The 16,320-nt window shown below is 42.1% G+C and overlaps 2 protein-coding genes across 9 annotated transcripts in view; one reads left to right on the top strand and one right to left on the bottom strand.

Moving 5' to 3' along the window:
- The window catches only part of LOC125712651 (multiple C2 and transmembrane domain-containing protein 1-like), a 108,490-nt gene extending 106,334 nt beyond the window's left edge, over positions 1-2,156 (bottom strand). For 3 of the 6 annotated variants that reach the window (XM_048982937.1, XM_048982941.1, XM_048982995.1), the window contains exon 1: positions 1,360-2,155. In XM_048982937.1, coding sequence (XP_048838894.1) covers positions 1,360-1,869 — 510 coding nt within the window. In that variant the 5' untranslated portion in view covers positions 1,870-2,155. Of the gene's footprint in view, positions 1-1,121; positions 1,281-1,359 lie in introns of those variants that run through there. The other 3 variants (XM_048982951.1, XM_048982968.1, XM_048982976.1) reach the window with 3 other exon arrangements.
- Positions 1,701-16,320, top strand: part of fam81b (family with sequence similarity 81 member B) — a 15,648-nt gene continuing 1,028 nt past the window's right edge. The window contains exons 1-9 of one of the 3 annotated variants that reach the window (XM_048983144.1): positions 1,701-1,840; positions 2,167-2,269; positions 8,795-8,873; positions 9,239-9,446; positions 10,198-10,316; positions 13,568-13,697; positions 14,519-14,625; positions 15,394-15,529; positions 16,027-16,210. In XM_048983144.1, coding sequence (XP_048839101.1) covers positions 8,827-8,873; positions 9,239-9,446; positions 10,198-10,316; positions 13,568-13,697; positions 14,519-14,625; positions 15,394-15,529; positions 16,027-16,210 — 931 coding nt within the window. In that variant the 5' untranslated portion in view covers positions 1,701-1,840; positions 2,167-2,269; positions 8,795-8,826. The other 2 variants (XM_048983149.1, XM_048983160.1) reach the window with 2 other exon arrangements.

Below are 16,320 nucleotides of genomic sequence, written 5' to 3'. Positions count from 1 at the left end.
TGTCTTAGAAATCATGAACCTGGAAGCAACCTGCTGCTCAGCGTAGCTTCTGCCAGCAGAACGACGATTAAACCAGGATTAAAAAATGCAAGGTTTGTTTAAAACGCTCGTATACAATTTGCCCAGCTCTTGTTCTCCTCTTTGTCTAAGTGGCAAATGTAGATGTATTCATGGTGACTATTTAACAGATCTTTAAAAATCTGCCCTTTTTAAAAATAAATGCTCATTATCATATTATGAACTTTCTCATTTAAAAAAATCACGTTTATGTTAAAATATTTAGTGGCCCAAGCATGCAGTGTTTGATGCCTACTGTATTTATTTACGTTTTTATACATCTTGATTCAGCTTATTACCACAAAAGTATAAGAGGTATAGAAGACAAAAGACTGGATGATTAACCATGTTTTAACCATACAGGGAGGACGATGGACACACTCTACGTGCAGTGCATGGTATTGACAGACGACTTTCACAGGCTTCCCAACTCTCACACTTCTGACGTGCACTGACGCTTTCAGACTCTAACGCTCACAGAAATCTCACGGCCCATCTATGTTACTCCATTAGCGACATTGGGGCAGTTTGTAAACCCTACAAACTATTTACGCTTTTTGAATCTCACGCTCAGGCAAGACATCTTACGGCAAACCTATATTATTCCATTATAAACCTAAAATTGTTCATAGTTGTTAGCCCGCATGCATTGTCGCAGAACTGGTAGCCCTGAAACTAAACAAAATTCAGTTTTTTTTTTTACTTTAAAACGTTATATAAACTCTATAAAGTATTTAGTGAGAACTGTTGACTTTAATTCTCAACAAAATGTACAATATAAACTGGACATCCTGTTTTATCGTCCCTTATTTAAACAACAGTGCTGTAGAGAATCAAAGTGTCAAAAATACTCATTTACAGAAATCAGCAGTTAATATACGAGCTACACTTTAAAATGTATCTGCGTAGAGACAATCCGTAAACAAATCATTTATTATTCTAATATCCCTGTACAAACACATAGCCTATCACAGTACTAATTATGTACTTGAATGTTACAAGATGAAAACCTTAAAAATGCAAGAATCGTGTCGTAACACAGGAAAGGGTAAAAATTAACCAACCGTGCAGGCATCACATGTGACATAGCAGAGAGACATTGGCGTGTATCCTTAGCGCGTAATTTATCTCATCGCCTCAGCTTAATGTGTTACGAAAGGCTGTCATCTATCACACCCCGTGGAGCATGTACGATGCGTACAAAATGCACTTATACATCTACATTAAATACCCGTACAGTACATGGAAATCTGCTGGACAGTGTTTAAAGCGTGTCGTTAAAGCGTTTAATTTCCTACTCACACAATTTGTGTCGGTTTTTTGTAATTGCTCCCCTACACCATCCTGGGCGGGATCCACCATCAGTGAGTCAAAGCAAGCCGAGCCTAAAGACGAGCTCTTCTGGTGGGACGGCACCATATGACAGGCGCTGAGCATCGGGCTTTCCCGTCCCGCAGGCACACACTCCCGTCCCGACTCCGCATCTATGGTGCGCCGCTTCTGAACCGCTCGCGCTTTGTTGCTGATCGGATCCGGATCATCATAAAACGATCTCTCGCAGTCGAGGGGCACCGAAGCGGAGCAGCAAAGGTTCGGCTGCGAGGATGAAAACTCACGGTCCAAAGCCTTTTTCTTCTTTCTTCTGAACATCCGCATGACAGTTTCCTTCTTTCCGTCTGCACTGCGGCAATCAGACCCATGTTTGGGGCTTAGAAACGGTTTTGTTTTCTCTTGGAAACTCTTCCACATGGTTTTCTGGTAGGACGCCGCTTCTGGTTCCACGGTATGATCACTCTTATCTTTCTCATCCATTCTGTCCGGTTTGCGACGTTAATGATAACGTGGCCCGCTATACACATCCATCGATCTGCTCACCCAGCAGATCGAAACGAAGGAGCTGTTCCCTTTAGTGTGGATGACTTATTGTATTCTGTGACCCCGACTAAAAAATGTTCACTTAATGGCAAACAGCAGGTCAGCGTTTAGTCTTTAGTCTGGAGGCTTATGTGTCAAACCGCTAAAGCTGTAAGCGGAAATACGATAAGGCTGTTAAGTGAGATGAGAAACTTGACTGCGTTAAACTGTTAACTGCACGGTTTTCTGTTTCAGGAACCTACCGGTTACATGGAGAAAAAAGTAGAAAGAGGACAGGACGGCATCCAGGGTATTTGTCTTCCTGGCAGCAACTTAATTTGATACCATGAGAGTCTGTGTGAGTATCCTATCTTATTCAATGAAGTTTTTGAAAAGTGAAAGCAAACCTGATAAATGTATTCAGTGTATTAATGCATTTTCTATATAAAAAAAAATGTTGAACAAAATCTACTGAAGACATTTTCACCAGCATGCTTTTGAAATGTAAGGTATTTGCCTCACTTTTAAATAAAAAATAAACCTGTTCATTTATCCCACAGATTAAAATATGGATTAAATGTCAGCCTCGTATTTTTTTTTAAACCTTTTTCTCAGGTGCGTTTCAATTTCCCATCATTTTATAAGTGCATCTTTGTGACGTACCATGTGTTTTCCTGGATACTGCAGGTGCTCAAGCATCAAGACCTGCCATGAGAATCAAAGAATTTCCAGTTAGAGTGTCCTGTCTTGGGAACATGTAGTCTGTCTTCTTTTGTTTTATCTCTCACAAATGCACACAATGTCCATGCACTGTGTGATTGTTTACAGCACAAGAAATGTTTCTACAGCGCAGGCTTTAATAGCATAAATGAAGCCTTGGGAAAAATGACCATACAGTAAATACTAAAATAAAGGAGCCTTTTCAGCAGACACAAAAAACAAACTTGGGCTGGTACATTGGGGATGAAAGAAAAGAGCTGTACCAATAAACAGTGTCTGGGCCTGGGAATGAATTGCTGGGAGTGGAACAGAATGGATCACTGCACACAGGAACAGCGAACTAATCAATATGTGAATCCTCTCTCCAGAAAGAACTCTAAGCCACGCCCCCTCCCCTTCAGAGGATAGTCAGCACTGACACTTAGAAGAGATTAAGAAAAGATTAATTGGAACAGAAACAATGGGCTGATCCTCTGGGAAATTGATACCTCAGAAGAAAGGAAGAACAGATAATACCAATTAAAAACTTGCTTCTTTTTCATAAACGGACTTTGTTTTAATGGAACGCCCTTCTGAAAATGAAATATATCCATCCATCCATCCATCCATTTTCCAAACCATTTATCCGACTGGGTCGCGGGGGGTCCGGAGCCTATCCCAGAAGCTATGGGCACGAGGCATGGAACAACCCAGGATGGGGGGCCAGCCCATCGCAGGGCACACTCACATAACAGTCATTCACCCATGCACGGGCAATTTAGCAAGTCCCATTAGCCTCCGGAAACCGGAGTACCCAGAAGAAACCCCACGACGACATGGGGAGAACATGCAAACTCCGCACATATGTGACCCAGGCGGAGACTCGAACCTGGGACCCAGAGGTGTGAGGCAACAGTGCTAACCACTGCACCACCATGCTGCCCCAAAATGAAATATCTGAATAAGGAATTTACATCTATTTAGCAGACACTTATTATCCAAAATGATATACAGTTGAGAAGGCAGGGCCAGGCAGTCCGTGGAGAAATTGGGAGTTAAGGGTCTTGTTAAGGTCCCAACAGTGAAGTCACTTTGCTGACCATAGGATTTGAACTGACAACATTCTGACTTTGACTTCTTCAAAGTACAGTAGATATCCTCCCGCAAATCGAGCAATATGTAATTTAGATTGAATGATGTTGTGAAATTGTCTTGTGTGTGTAACTTATATTCTGTTCAAAGGAATATCCTGCATCATGTTGCCACGATATGAGGGATAAAGGACTTGAGGGCAGGTGTCTTTGACAAACCAAAATGGGGTTTTATTGAAAGAAAATGAAACAAACCGGGATTGGAAATAAATAGGACCTAATGACAGGGGGAACACACTGGGCCAGGAACAGATGGGACACCGGGCAGGACAGGGCATCGCAGGACCGACAGGACACACAGGACAGACACCACAAATGGTCAAAGGGACCTTTCCACTGGAAAGGATAGGGCAGGACTAACAGCATGACAAAGGGACAGAACAGACAGGGGTCGGGACAACAGGAGAGGTGAACAGGCAAAGGACCTACCAAAGGACAGATGAAACAGACCAACATGACCAGGTGCCAGGAACAAACACTACACATCAAGGGGGACCTCGGAGCAGAAGAACCTGAGATAATACCACGACAGGGCAGATAAGGGGCAACAGAGACAGGAGTGGTTACAGAAGAGGCAGCCATTGGGGACACAGACTGGGTAAAAACAAAGGCAGTACCATGCATTGGTACAGGGACTGAGGCACAATGAACGAAAACAGGGGGTGTCCAGAAACTCTTCCAGACACTGGAAATCTAGGCGACGATCCTCAGTGCAGATCCTCCTGGGTGCGTTCACTGGCAAGGCTGAGCCTGTCCAGACCATAGGACCAGAGGGCATTGAAGGGCCAGTGGGACTGGCGAGTACAGAGTGGCCAGAAGGACCGGAGCCAAGGGGTCAGCAAGACAAGAGGGTGCTGAAGGGACTGCAGGACAGGAGCAGGAGGGTGCTGTGGTTTCTCTCCTCAAGGCCTTGGCACGGGTGGGCATCATTGGGAAAACTGGAGCCTCTTTGATCAGGGAGTCAGGAGTTGGACTGGCAGCGACCGGAGAGTCGGGTGTCAGACTGGTTCTGACCAGTAGGGGATGAGGTGGTCAGTGGTGACGAGCCAAGGGAGACCACCAAAGCAATGATAGGAGATGAGGCGGGTGCCGAGGCGACAATAGGAGATGAGGCTAGAGCCAATAGGACGTCAAAAGATGAGGCAAGTGGGGCAAAGTTGGGACACATGGAGGCGAGCACAGTACAGCCAGAACACCTAGAGACAAGCAAGGCATTACTGGGAGACCTAGAGGCGAACAGAGCACAAGGACCCCCCTAGGGCCGGGGGGCTGAGTGACAATCTTAGGGTCAGGAGCCGGGGGCACAGGCTGAGGAATAAGGATGGACCCTGCAAGTGCAACAGAGGCAAGGATGGGCTCTAGGAGTGCAGCAAAGGCGAATATGTGCTCTGGGGGTTCAGCAGAGGTGAAGACAGGCTTCAGAGACATGAGCGAGATGAAGACATGCTTCGGAGACACCGCGGAGGCAAAGACGAGCTCCAGAGGCACAGCAGTGGAGCGGTCTCACTGAGGTTGGATTTTGGAGGTGTGGTGGCAACCTCTCCTGAACCAGGTGCTGGAGGCACCAGGTCAGGCGGGGCGACAGTCATGGGGACTGCTAACTTCCTCTGCTTTTTCCTCCTGTGATGGGAAATGGCAGAAGACGCTATGAATAGCTGGGAGGAACCGGTCGGTGGATCTTTGGTGAACTATAGGGAGCCAGTGGACAAATCTACAGTGAGCTACGGAAGCCAGTGTGCAAATCTGTCGTGAACTGTGAGGAGCCAGTGGGCGAATCTGCGGCAAACTGTGGGGAGGCAGCATGCAAGGCAAATTCCTCTCATGCGGAATCGGAGGGCTCTAGAGAAGCGGGCGGCAGGACCACAGCCAGCCCTGGAGAAGTGGTCTGCTGACCTGCATCAGGCGTTGAAGAAGTGGTAGGCTGAGCAGTCTTGTGCTCAATTATTCCCTGCACTTCTGCCAACAAGTGCCAGACCTCTGCCTCCTGGGGATCCGTGTCCAGATGGAGTCTCACTAACACCTCCACCACAGACCAGAAGAGAGCCATGGCCTCAAGGATCCTCCAGACCATGAGATTTCACCTCCATTCCGGATGAGCCTTCAAGAAGGACATGAAGTCCTTCACTTGGAGGCAGGGTGGTCTGCGCTGTGTTGGTAACCACTTTAGTCATCAGATCCGTGGTACCTGGAGCATCCAATCGGCTGGCTGCAATGAGGCATGGAAGCCAGAGCAGAGGTATAGGCTGCCACAATACGAGGGCTGAAGGACTTGAGGACGGGTGTTTTTTATGAACCAATAAGGGGTTTTATTTAAATGAAATAAAACAAATGGACTGGAAAGAAACAGACCATGGGGGATCAAAAACAAGAGGATAGCAATGCCGAAGGATGTGGGCTGACAAGAGGAGAGATGCTAATGACTGGACTAGCGACAATAAGACAAACAAGTACTTAAATACATGGACTAACATTGGACAAGAAGCATCAGGCATGGCCCATGAGGGCCAAGTGAGGGAGGAGACAGGAGGGTCAGACAGTCATGAGTCAGAGGGTCAGCCCGCCCTATAGGCAATGTGTGAAGGGTGTCGTTTGATTGGGTGAAAAAATCAGAAGAAATATCCCTGACTGCATTACTGACATGACAGATATTCACATTAGTTTTTATATTTTGCCACTTGTGAAACAGACATGAGCTGTCTAGTTATACCCTGTCTACCCTGTGCCCCTGTACTACTGGAATGTTTTTAATATAAATGAATTTATGAAATTTGTTTTCAGCTGGGGGGGCTGGGGGAGGGGGATCATGATCTCACCCAGGGCACCTGAATGTCCCACCTTAAGTGCAATATGGCCCTTGGCCATTTTCTAAGTGGTTACAGACAGTGAATTAATTTTTAACCTAATTTATTATATGGGCTTTCCACTGTCTTCGTGTTATTCGTGTATGATTCATGTAAGATTCATGTAAGATTCTTTATGTCTAGTACTATGTCATAACCTTTGACCTTTACACTCTGGCTGTTTCAGAACCTGGTGAATCAAACCTCTAAGAAACTGGTACCCATTTGTCCACACTCAACCAGTCAGGGTTTTGGTTAAATTGCAAGAAATAAGGTTAAGTCAGATATTGCTCTGCACATGAAGTTAAATATATATTTAGGCATAACTATACTGAGACCTAAGTCTTTTATGTGAAGTATTGTCTGAAATTAAACCAAGCATTTTCATGGATTCCGTTATTTGATTTTTGATTAATTACATTAGTCTTTTGTATGTATTGACCATACCATTGATCTCAGGAGAGAAGGCTGCATCACGTTCGCGGAGGAATGTTTCGTGAAAGGCAGCATGCTTTTCTTATATGAATATTTCTCTCACTGGGCTAATCCTAAAATGGATGAATAAGCAGAAATATTTATTTATGAATTGTGACAGTTACATTTGCATAACTTTTGGTGTAAAATAGCTCTTGTAGCAGATTAGTTTTGAGAGGTCAGGTCTTAAAATGCAAGTTGTAAGATGACCAAACCCTGGAGGCTTCAGCTACAGCACGTTAAGTGATTCATTGGAATTTAAGCACCATGAAAGGCACCAGGTTCCTGTTTAGATGTATTTTCCTATGTTGAAACATTACACTTTTCACATACATTTCAGCTGCTTATCCCAGACAAGGTGGCATAGGGGCCTGGAACATATACCAAGCAGAATAGACCACAAGGCAAAGCGGATGTCAGTCCTGGGCATATACACACCCACTATGGTAATTTAGAGATGCTGATTATCCTGACTGAAGGTCTTTCGACTGCAGTAAGAAACTAAAGTATCTAGATAAAAAAAAGTCACACACCACAGTGAGAACAGGTAAGCTCCTCATTCACACTGCAAAGGTGGGCTTCAAACCCCCAACCCTGAAGGTGGGGCATAACAGTGCTATCCAATGAGAAACCTTGCTACCCCCAACCAAATGAAAGTATATAAATATATAAATACTTCAGTGCTTGGATCAACCGGCAGCCCTATATGAAGAGACCTGCATTTCTCTGCCACAGTTCCTCAGACCACTAGAGTATTGGCTGAGAACCCCTGGTCTATTATAATCAGCATATAAAATTATTAACATAAACTGATTATCACAATTATCTGTTTCAGTAAACATAAGAGACTGGCACTCCATCCAGGGTGCCCCCTGCCTTGTGACATCCTGGCGTAGGTTACAGGGTTACTGTCAGTGGTACTTACTGCTGATTGGTGGAGGAAAGTGAAAACAGAAGCTCGATCCCTGGAGATGAAATTTCCAAAAACAGGGGCAGGGGGTCTTTTTGACAGCCGCAGAGTAACTCGTCGCTTACGGCCGGCGACTGCGGCAGCAGCTTCCTGACTGATCTTGCCAACACATCTGAGGGGCAGCGGGAGCTGGTTTAATTATCCATTATAGCAGTGCGTGGCTGGGGTGTGTCCTTTTGGCTACGTGCAAATCAGCCATCCAAGGCACCAGTCCTGAATTACCTACAGGTGGATACTGTCTAGGTGGCTGCATTGTGCATGTGGTCAGAGCAGAGAGCATAGGCAGGTCTCTGACGGGAAGTCAAGTGGACAGAAATATATTGGGATTCTATCATCATGGTCCTGTAAACTGAGCAGGCCGTCACTAAGTCTTCTATATCCAGGTGTCAGGTTTGCAAAGACACGCCTTTGTTTGGGTATGAAATAGTAACCAGGTGACCTTGGCAAACAAATTCGGTGCCATTCACTATAGTCAAAACAAGCAAGCTGTATATATATGTAAGTATAATTGAAGTAAAAGTAATATGAACTATTTGTTATTTGATATCAGTGCTTTCATGCTGAAATCTGATGACTGGCTTATCATATTGTGATGATTTTAGATGGTATGTGTGTGTATTGGGTATGTAACTATACTGTAGCATGAGAAACAAAGAAGAATGTTACCATGAAAATAATATCAACATACAGCAAAGAATCTTACAAATCAGTTAATAATAATATATATATATATATATTTTTTTTTACAGAAAAAACCACAGGCGATTAATGCAAAAAGGATATGTCAGAAGAAATGACATTAAATAATTACCAGCCACACACTGATAAGTATGTAACATCATGTTTAGTAGGTTACAGTTTACTAGTTAATCCTAAAAATTGCTGAGACGTTATCAGACAGTCCAAGCACAGTGTGTCTACCGGTCTCATGAAAATGGCCAGTCAGTTCTAGCAAAGATTATAATGTCATGAGAATATAAACTGCATTGTATTGAACTGCATCATATTTAGTTCCTTCGTGATCACAATGAATTTTCAATTAATCAAATCCAAGTAATAAAAACCATTTTGTTTTACAGGACATTGTGTTAATAACTGCAATACCTGCTGTAAAGTAAGAAAGAGAAGTTTGTGAGACGCCTGCAAGCTAGTGAAGCATTTTATTTATGGTTTATTTATCCAACTTCCCCTAGAACAGGATCTCTGAAATGTAGGCCGACAAATCCAGAGAACAGTATGGCGTTCTTACTGGAAGAAGCTGTTCGCATCAAAGATGACATTGTTACCAGCCTGCGTACCACACAGACATCTGTGCAGACAGAGGCCTTTTCACGCAGACTGCTGGAGAATCATGTACAGACCATCACTCACATCGTTAGGCAGCTCAGCAAGAACATCGAGGTATGAGAAGTACGATCCGGTGACAACAAAATAACTCATGAGAATTATTTGAGCCTAGTGAATGACTGATACGTGAACTTCTAGCCTTGTGTACTAATACTGCTCTTATCAAATTAACTTCATGAAGTGATTAAATAGCTTTTTTTCCTGGGACTCAGTGTGTCGTACTCAAACTAAACCACGCCCCCAAAAATCAAGCTGTTTTAAAATACCAACCAATAGATCTAGTTTAAAAACTCGTGGAATAATAAAAAAATCTGTTAATGGTCTAATTTTCTTAAGTGACCTCTGATATTATTCTTCGTAATTAAAAAATGCTGCGATTTTCATAAATGAGATTTATAAAAATTTCAGTGAAATTCTGTTTGACATTATGAAAAGAAACTTTTTTTCTGTATTTTATTTGTCTTTATTAACAATGCTTTGCTTTTATACTGTTTTATGTCTGTAATAATAAAAACTATGGCAGCTTATTAGTTTCCACAGACATTTAATTAATACATTAAACTGAAAAATAAATGTTTGATGACGCTTTCTTTCTTTTACAAAAGTGTATATGAACAGTATCTTTTCAAAAAATGTTTGGATTAACAAAATTGATGTCTTTACAATTACGATTAGGAGATGTCCCCTTTAAATAATAAATTGATCTTTTTAAATGTGAGCTATTAAAACATCTAAAATATATTAGTATAGCCTGGTTGTGTATCATTTGAAATTGTGAAGTTGATGAACACAGCATTTCCTCTAGATGCTGGAGAGCCAGATCATCCTGAGGGACCACATATCCTCTGGGAGCAGTTTTGCTCTGCAGAGCTTGGATCAGAAGAATCTGATGGGCATTGGAGACCTGAGGGGGAGAATGGCCAGGTGTGTGACTCAGTGCCATGAACTTTAACATGTTTATGTGGTACCTTAGCAGAACTTTAACATGATTACGTGGTACCTTAGCAGAACTTTAACATGATTACGTGGTACCTTAGCAGAACTTTAACATGATTACGTGGTACCTTAGCAGAACTTTTACATGTTAATGTGGTACCTTAGAAGAACTTTTACATGTTTATGTGGTACCTTAGAAGAACTTTAATATGTTTATGTGGTACCTTACCAGATCTTTAACATGATTACGTGGTACCTTAGCAGAACTTTAACATGTTTACATGGTACCTTAGCAAAACTTTAACATGTTTACGTGGTACCTTAGCAGAACTTTAACATGTTTACGTGGTACCTTAGCAGAACTTTAACATGATTACGTGGTACCTTAGCAGAACTTTAATATGTTTACGTGGTACCTTAGCAGAACTTTAACATGATTACGTGGTACCTTAGCAGAACTTTAACATGTTCATGTGGTACCTTAGCATAACTTTAATATGATTACGTGGTACCTTAGCAGAACTTTAATATGTTTATGTGGTACCTTAGCAGAACTTTAACATGATTACGTGGTACCTTAGCAGAACTTTAACATGTTTACATGGTACCTTAGCAGAACTTTAACTTGTTTTTGTGGTATCTTAGCAGGAGCAAACCTTCTTACCATAGGATATTTCATTCAAAACTAAAAAAAAATATGCATATATTTCTGCTACTTAAAAACTCTTCCATATATTGATTTTCTAAGTGCATATCCTGGTCAGGTTGCCTGTGGGAGGGGGGGTCAGAGATACCATTTAACCTAACAGCATGTCCCCAGACTATGAGAGGAAAACAGGATGCCCAGAAGAAACCAGCATTACACGGGAGAATATCCAAATCCCACACAAATAAAATCAATGTGGAATTCGAACCTCCAGCTCTTGAGGTGTGAGGCAATAGTGACACTCACAAAGACAAAAGCAAAATTGTAATTAATACTTGATGGTTTCACATGATGATGTAAGCTTGTTTTGCTGGAAGTTTCATGATAAGTGTAAGATGTGTGTCCCCACTACACCCAGGCTACAGTACTAAGTGATTTCCCTACTACACTAAATGACACTATTATAATTCTAGGAATGTTCACGTGATTAATTATTACCTAGCTTGGGCGCTTATAAGGGTCACAGCTTTTAGCATAACATTATGGTCCGATGTCAGGTTATAAATCATTTCAGGTAGCTCCACAGAACCTCCTTTTTCTGGGGAAATACAGTAAAAACCTCTTTGTAACTGACACACTTTTCCTAGAGAGTAGCCAAGACATATTGGATTATTCAGTATGATTTCTTGCTGAAACAAACTGCATATATTAATGCCGGTATCCGGTATCCGGATTAAGATGTCCTGGTACAGTGAGTGTCATTCTGTCGCAGCTAGAGCCCTTCTGAGAAATACACGCCAGTACACATTCTCAGTAACTGATCGTAACAACCACAGCCCATTAGCCACAGATAATTGGTGTTTAAAGTCTTCTTTATTATGCCAAAATGGGAAATTTTTGAGTAATAGGGAAATTTTAATAAGATTAATTGTGGTTTCTTGGATGGATCTAGAGTGAATTGTATTTTATTTTTCCCTATAAGATACTCAAATTTCTGGTCATCGCTACTGTGATTATTGTATTCCCAGGACAGGGACAAAGTCTGCCATCGCCGCACGTACTTTTTCACCCATCCATCCATTTTCCAAACCGCTTATCCTACTGGGTCGCGGGGGGTCCGGAGCCTATCCCGGAAGCAATGGGCACAAGGCAGGGAACAACCCAGGATGGGGGGCCAGCCCATCACAGGGCACACTCACACACCATTCACTCCCACATGCATTCCTACGGGCAATGTAGCAAGTCCAATTAGTTTTTGGACTGTGGGGGGAAACCAGAGTACCCAGAGGAAACTCCATGATGACATGGGGAGAACATGCAAACTCCACACACATGTGACCCAGGCAGAGATTCGAACCCGGGTCCCAGAGGTGTGAGGCAACAGTGCTAACCACTGCACCACCATGCCGCCCCTACTTTTTCATTAGCACGATAAAAAGAATTTCATGGATATTTTTTAAGTTTTGCAGATGCATTGCAAAAGATCTGGTGAAGATCTAGAACTGATCAAATTTTGAAATTAATTGCACCAAAACTGAAGGGGTGCCACACATAGGTGCACTTTAACATTTTGAGCTCTGGGTGATAAAAGTTGGAATAACCAATAGTTCTTTTGTATGATCGGTAGCTGTAAACATTTTTTTTTTTTTGGAGAAATTATCATAATGTCACATCTGACCCACTGTGAGATGATTAACATAAAACAATGTTTTTCTTTGCCGAAAACTACATGCATGAGCAATCTGCCCTACAATATTTTGACCCTGCGTTACCACCAACAACCAGAGGGGGTGCTGAAGCACCCTTGGCACCCGTACTTGCAGAACTACTGGTACCATATAGTGACAGCAAAGAGAAGGGCAGTTTTAGACATGATTCTGTTGCAATGACTAAAAATATATATGATGGACCTGATCAATCTGGAACTGATCATATTTTGAGACAAATCACACCAAAATTGAAGCAACAATGCATAGTGATAAAGAGAAGGGCAGCCTCAAGAAGTTTGATCCTCTTAGCCTGATAACTCAAAATGTATTTCATGCATGCTTTTAAAATTTTTGCAGACACATTGAAGATCTGAAAAGTGAAGCAGTGCCACTCAGTAGCAGTGCATTATTTTTTGCATTAGCCTATATTTTTTGTTTGCAGTGCAGGGAATCATGGTTCTGCACTGGTGGTGCAGTGGTTAGCACTGTTACCTCACACCTCCGGGACCCGGGTTCGAGTCTCCACCTGGGTTACATGTGTGTGGAGTTTGCATGTTCTCCCCATGTCGTCGTGGGGTTTCCTCCTGGTACTCCGGTTTCCCCCCACAATCCAAAAACATGCTGAGGCTAATTGGACTTGCTAAATTGCCCATAGGTGTGCTTGTGTGAGTGAATGGTGTGTGAGTGTGTCCTGCGATGGGCTGGCCCCCCATCCAGTTGTTCCCTGCCTCGTGCCCATTGCTTCCAGGATAGGCTCTGGACCCCATGTGACCCAGTAGGATAAGTGGTTTGGAAAATGGAAGGAATTGTGGTCATTTGTAAAAATACGATTACCACATAAGGAAGGTGTACAGTGGACTGTTATGCTCTGTTCTGTTTTCCAGGTGTGATGCCAGCATTGCTAAACTCTCTGGGGCTATAAGTGCAACTGAAAGGGAAATTTATAAACTCCAGCAGCAGATTACAAAGCTTCATAGCAGTCAGGAACTACAACTTCGGGAGACTGAGATAAAGGTTGATTTGATAAGGATAGTTCCATCTGACATTTTATGTCAAGCTGTGCTTTCCTGATTTTGTTTTAAAATAATGTGAAACTATATATATATATGTATCCACAGAAACAGTTTTCTTTTCATTTTGTCAATGATTCCTACTGGAAATTCTTTGCATTTTAAATATCTATATGCAAACAGACATGGTGCTATTTAACTTATCTGATGATTTGTATCTGCCTTGCATCTTAATTCTAAAGAAGCAAGTTAACCAGACTATTGGTACCTGAGGTCAGGCTCATAGACAGAAATTAATTTTGAGAAGGGTCTGGTAAATTTAATTGGAGGTTCAAGCTCGTTATTTTACTATCTGGCAACATGCCTGATTGGGACCAAACTAATTTCGAGTTGGGGTGAAACTGGTTATTTTACTCTGTGACAACATGCATGCCTGAGATGTACATTAATATTTTCATACCATTTTCACACTTAGCCGAGATGTGAACATAACGACATATTAACAGCTATGTTTAAAAAATTGCCACAGAAATTGTATGAACAGGGGAATTTGAAAACATATAGGAAATAATAGGCTTGCATAAAGATCACAAATACAAAAGTTAAAGTATATAACATTTGAAAAATACCATAGTATACAGTACAGTACATATATACACTGCACTGTGCGAAAGGTAATTAGCTTTAAAGCTATTTATATGCACCTTAAGTTTCATTTCACAAAACAGGGCAATACCCCGGATGGAGTGCCAGTACATGTGTTTATATTTACATATATGAAACTTGACTGAGACACTGTGAGTCTAATTAAGTCTGTCTGCCAAGTGGTTGCAGAGTGTGGAAAAGTTGAATGCTGCCATGGCAGAACACAAAAGCAGCCTGAAGGTCACACAGGGAAATCTGTCCAGAGACATGCAGCTCCTGGAGATCAAGTAAGTTCTAGTGCTTCTTAACAGGAGAAAAAAACACCTTTTGAATAAATAAAAGCCTGTGTAGGATACTGCAAGAAAAAAAATATGTGGTACAGCTGAGGGGGGTAAAATTTGGGTTTTATAGAAATTATATGGTGCTTTCCACTCATAATTGGCGGCAGAGATTTCAGAGTCAAAAGATCTACATTCGATAATATTACATTTGACTAGAAGCTTTATAGACGGCCATAATCCAACAAAAATATATTGGACACTGGTAAGTTAATACATGCAATGATGCATTGGATTATAGGGAATGCAGTCAGGCTTATTACCCAAAGCCAGGTCCATTAGGTGGTGACACTAACAAAGTGCTTGACTCTCATCAGCGTTCCAATGTCATGGATGTAACAGGAGCCCTGATTTGACGTTACTGTGTAGCATAATGGGGCTGTGGTAGCCATGTCTAAAATGTAATCATATTGTACTCAGGCATACTTGTGTCTCTCTGGAGTAATGGCTCAATTCTAAACAGATTTCAGGGCAAAAACCACATATTGTAACATTCTCTGAAAGTACATGAAGTAGATTTCTGCAGGTTTCCTTATCCTATCTTTCACAATGTAATTATATAGCAACGTCATGTTCTTGCCGGACGGTCTGACAAAAGGAGAACATGTCTTCACGGTGTATAATAGAAGCTTTGTAGGAATTAGTCTTCAATAATTAATGTTACGAATATATTCTTCTTCTCCAAATCATCGCTGCCATTGTCATCTTGTGGTGCAGGACCTCCGATAGCCTGAAGAGGTTGAGTGATGACAGCAGGCAGGTGAAGCAGTGGACTGAGCAGCAGCTGCGCCTCTTTGCAGACATGCAGACACAATCCAGTGGGCAGCAACATTCTCTGCTGTGCAACAGGATGGTAAACTATGCAGACGCAGCAGAGCAGTGACAATAGCTATACAATGTTGATATAAGAGTATATAACAGTAAGGAAACACTCCTTGAAAGGGACACATGTACAATACTGAAAACCACAAATGTCAAGCTAGAATGTTTTGTCCTATTATGTACCATTATTGACTGTGGAAATGTAGCATCTTTTCAGGTTTAAACTAAAAACTTAGAATCAAACATTAATATTTCATTGCCAAAGGAATGGGAGAGACTTTGATATTGAGAGGAACAGCTTAGTAATTGACAGACGAAGATCTATTTTTTTTTTAGTGGGGGGGGGTTATTAGCCAAATTAAATTTTGGGGGGGGGGGTATACTTTTTAATGGGTATTCAAAACAGAGGCTTCCTACTGGATTACTTGCTGTTGCTCCATACTTTTGTTACCCTTGAATTTGGCCTATTAGAGTATCAGAACGGTGAAGGAACCTTCCTTCCTGGATCCTGACAAGGCGTATCTGTAGGAACTGATTGAGAAGAAGTTCCAAGAATGTGTTGGTCCCTTGTCGGTGAGAGTTGAGAGAGCAGAGGGGCGCACGGAGCAGGAGCACAAGGCTGCCACGCCGAGGAACCTCGAGGACAAGCTTGATGCCTTGGAGAAGAGTATCTGGGAAGAGCTGGCGCTGATCAGAAAGGAGTACCATTCAGGTCTGTTTGGCATGAGCTAACGCAGGGTCTTCCAAGTCACATTCTCATGGGAGCATCAAGCGATGCAGTTAACTTTTCAAGCGTTTTCACTGCAATCTATACCAGGTAAA

The sequence above is a fragment of the Brienomyrus brachyistius genome, chromosome 2 (genome assembly GCF_023856365.1).
Source record: "Brienomyrus brachyistius isolate T26 chromosome 2, BBRACH_0.4, whole genome shotgun sequence".
Taxonomy (NCBI): domain Eukaryota; kingdom Metazoa; phylum Chordata; class Actinopteri; order Osteoglossiformes; family Mormyridae; genus Brienomyrus; species Brienomyrus brachyistius.
The sequence above is the reverse complement of the archived record's forward strand: the minus strand, read 5'-3'. Positions and strand labels throughout refer to the sequence as shown.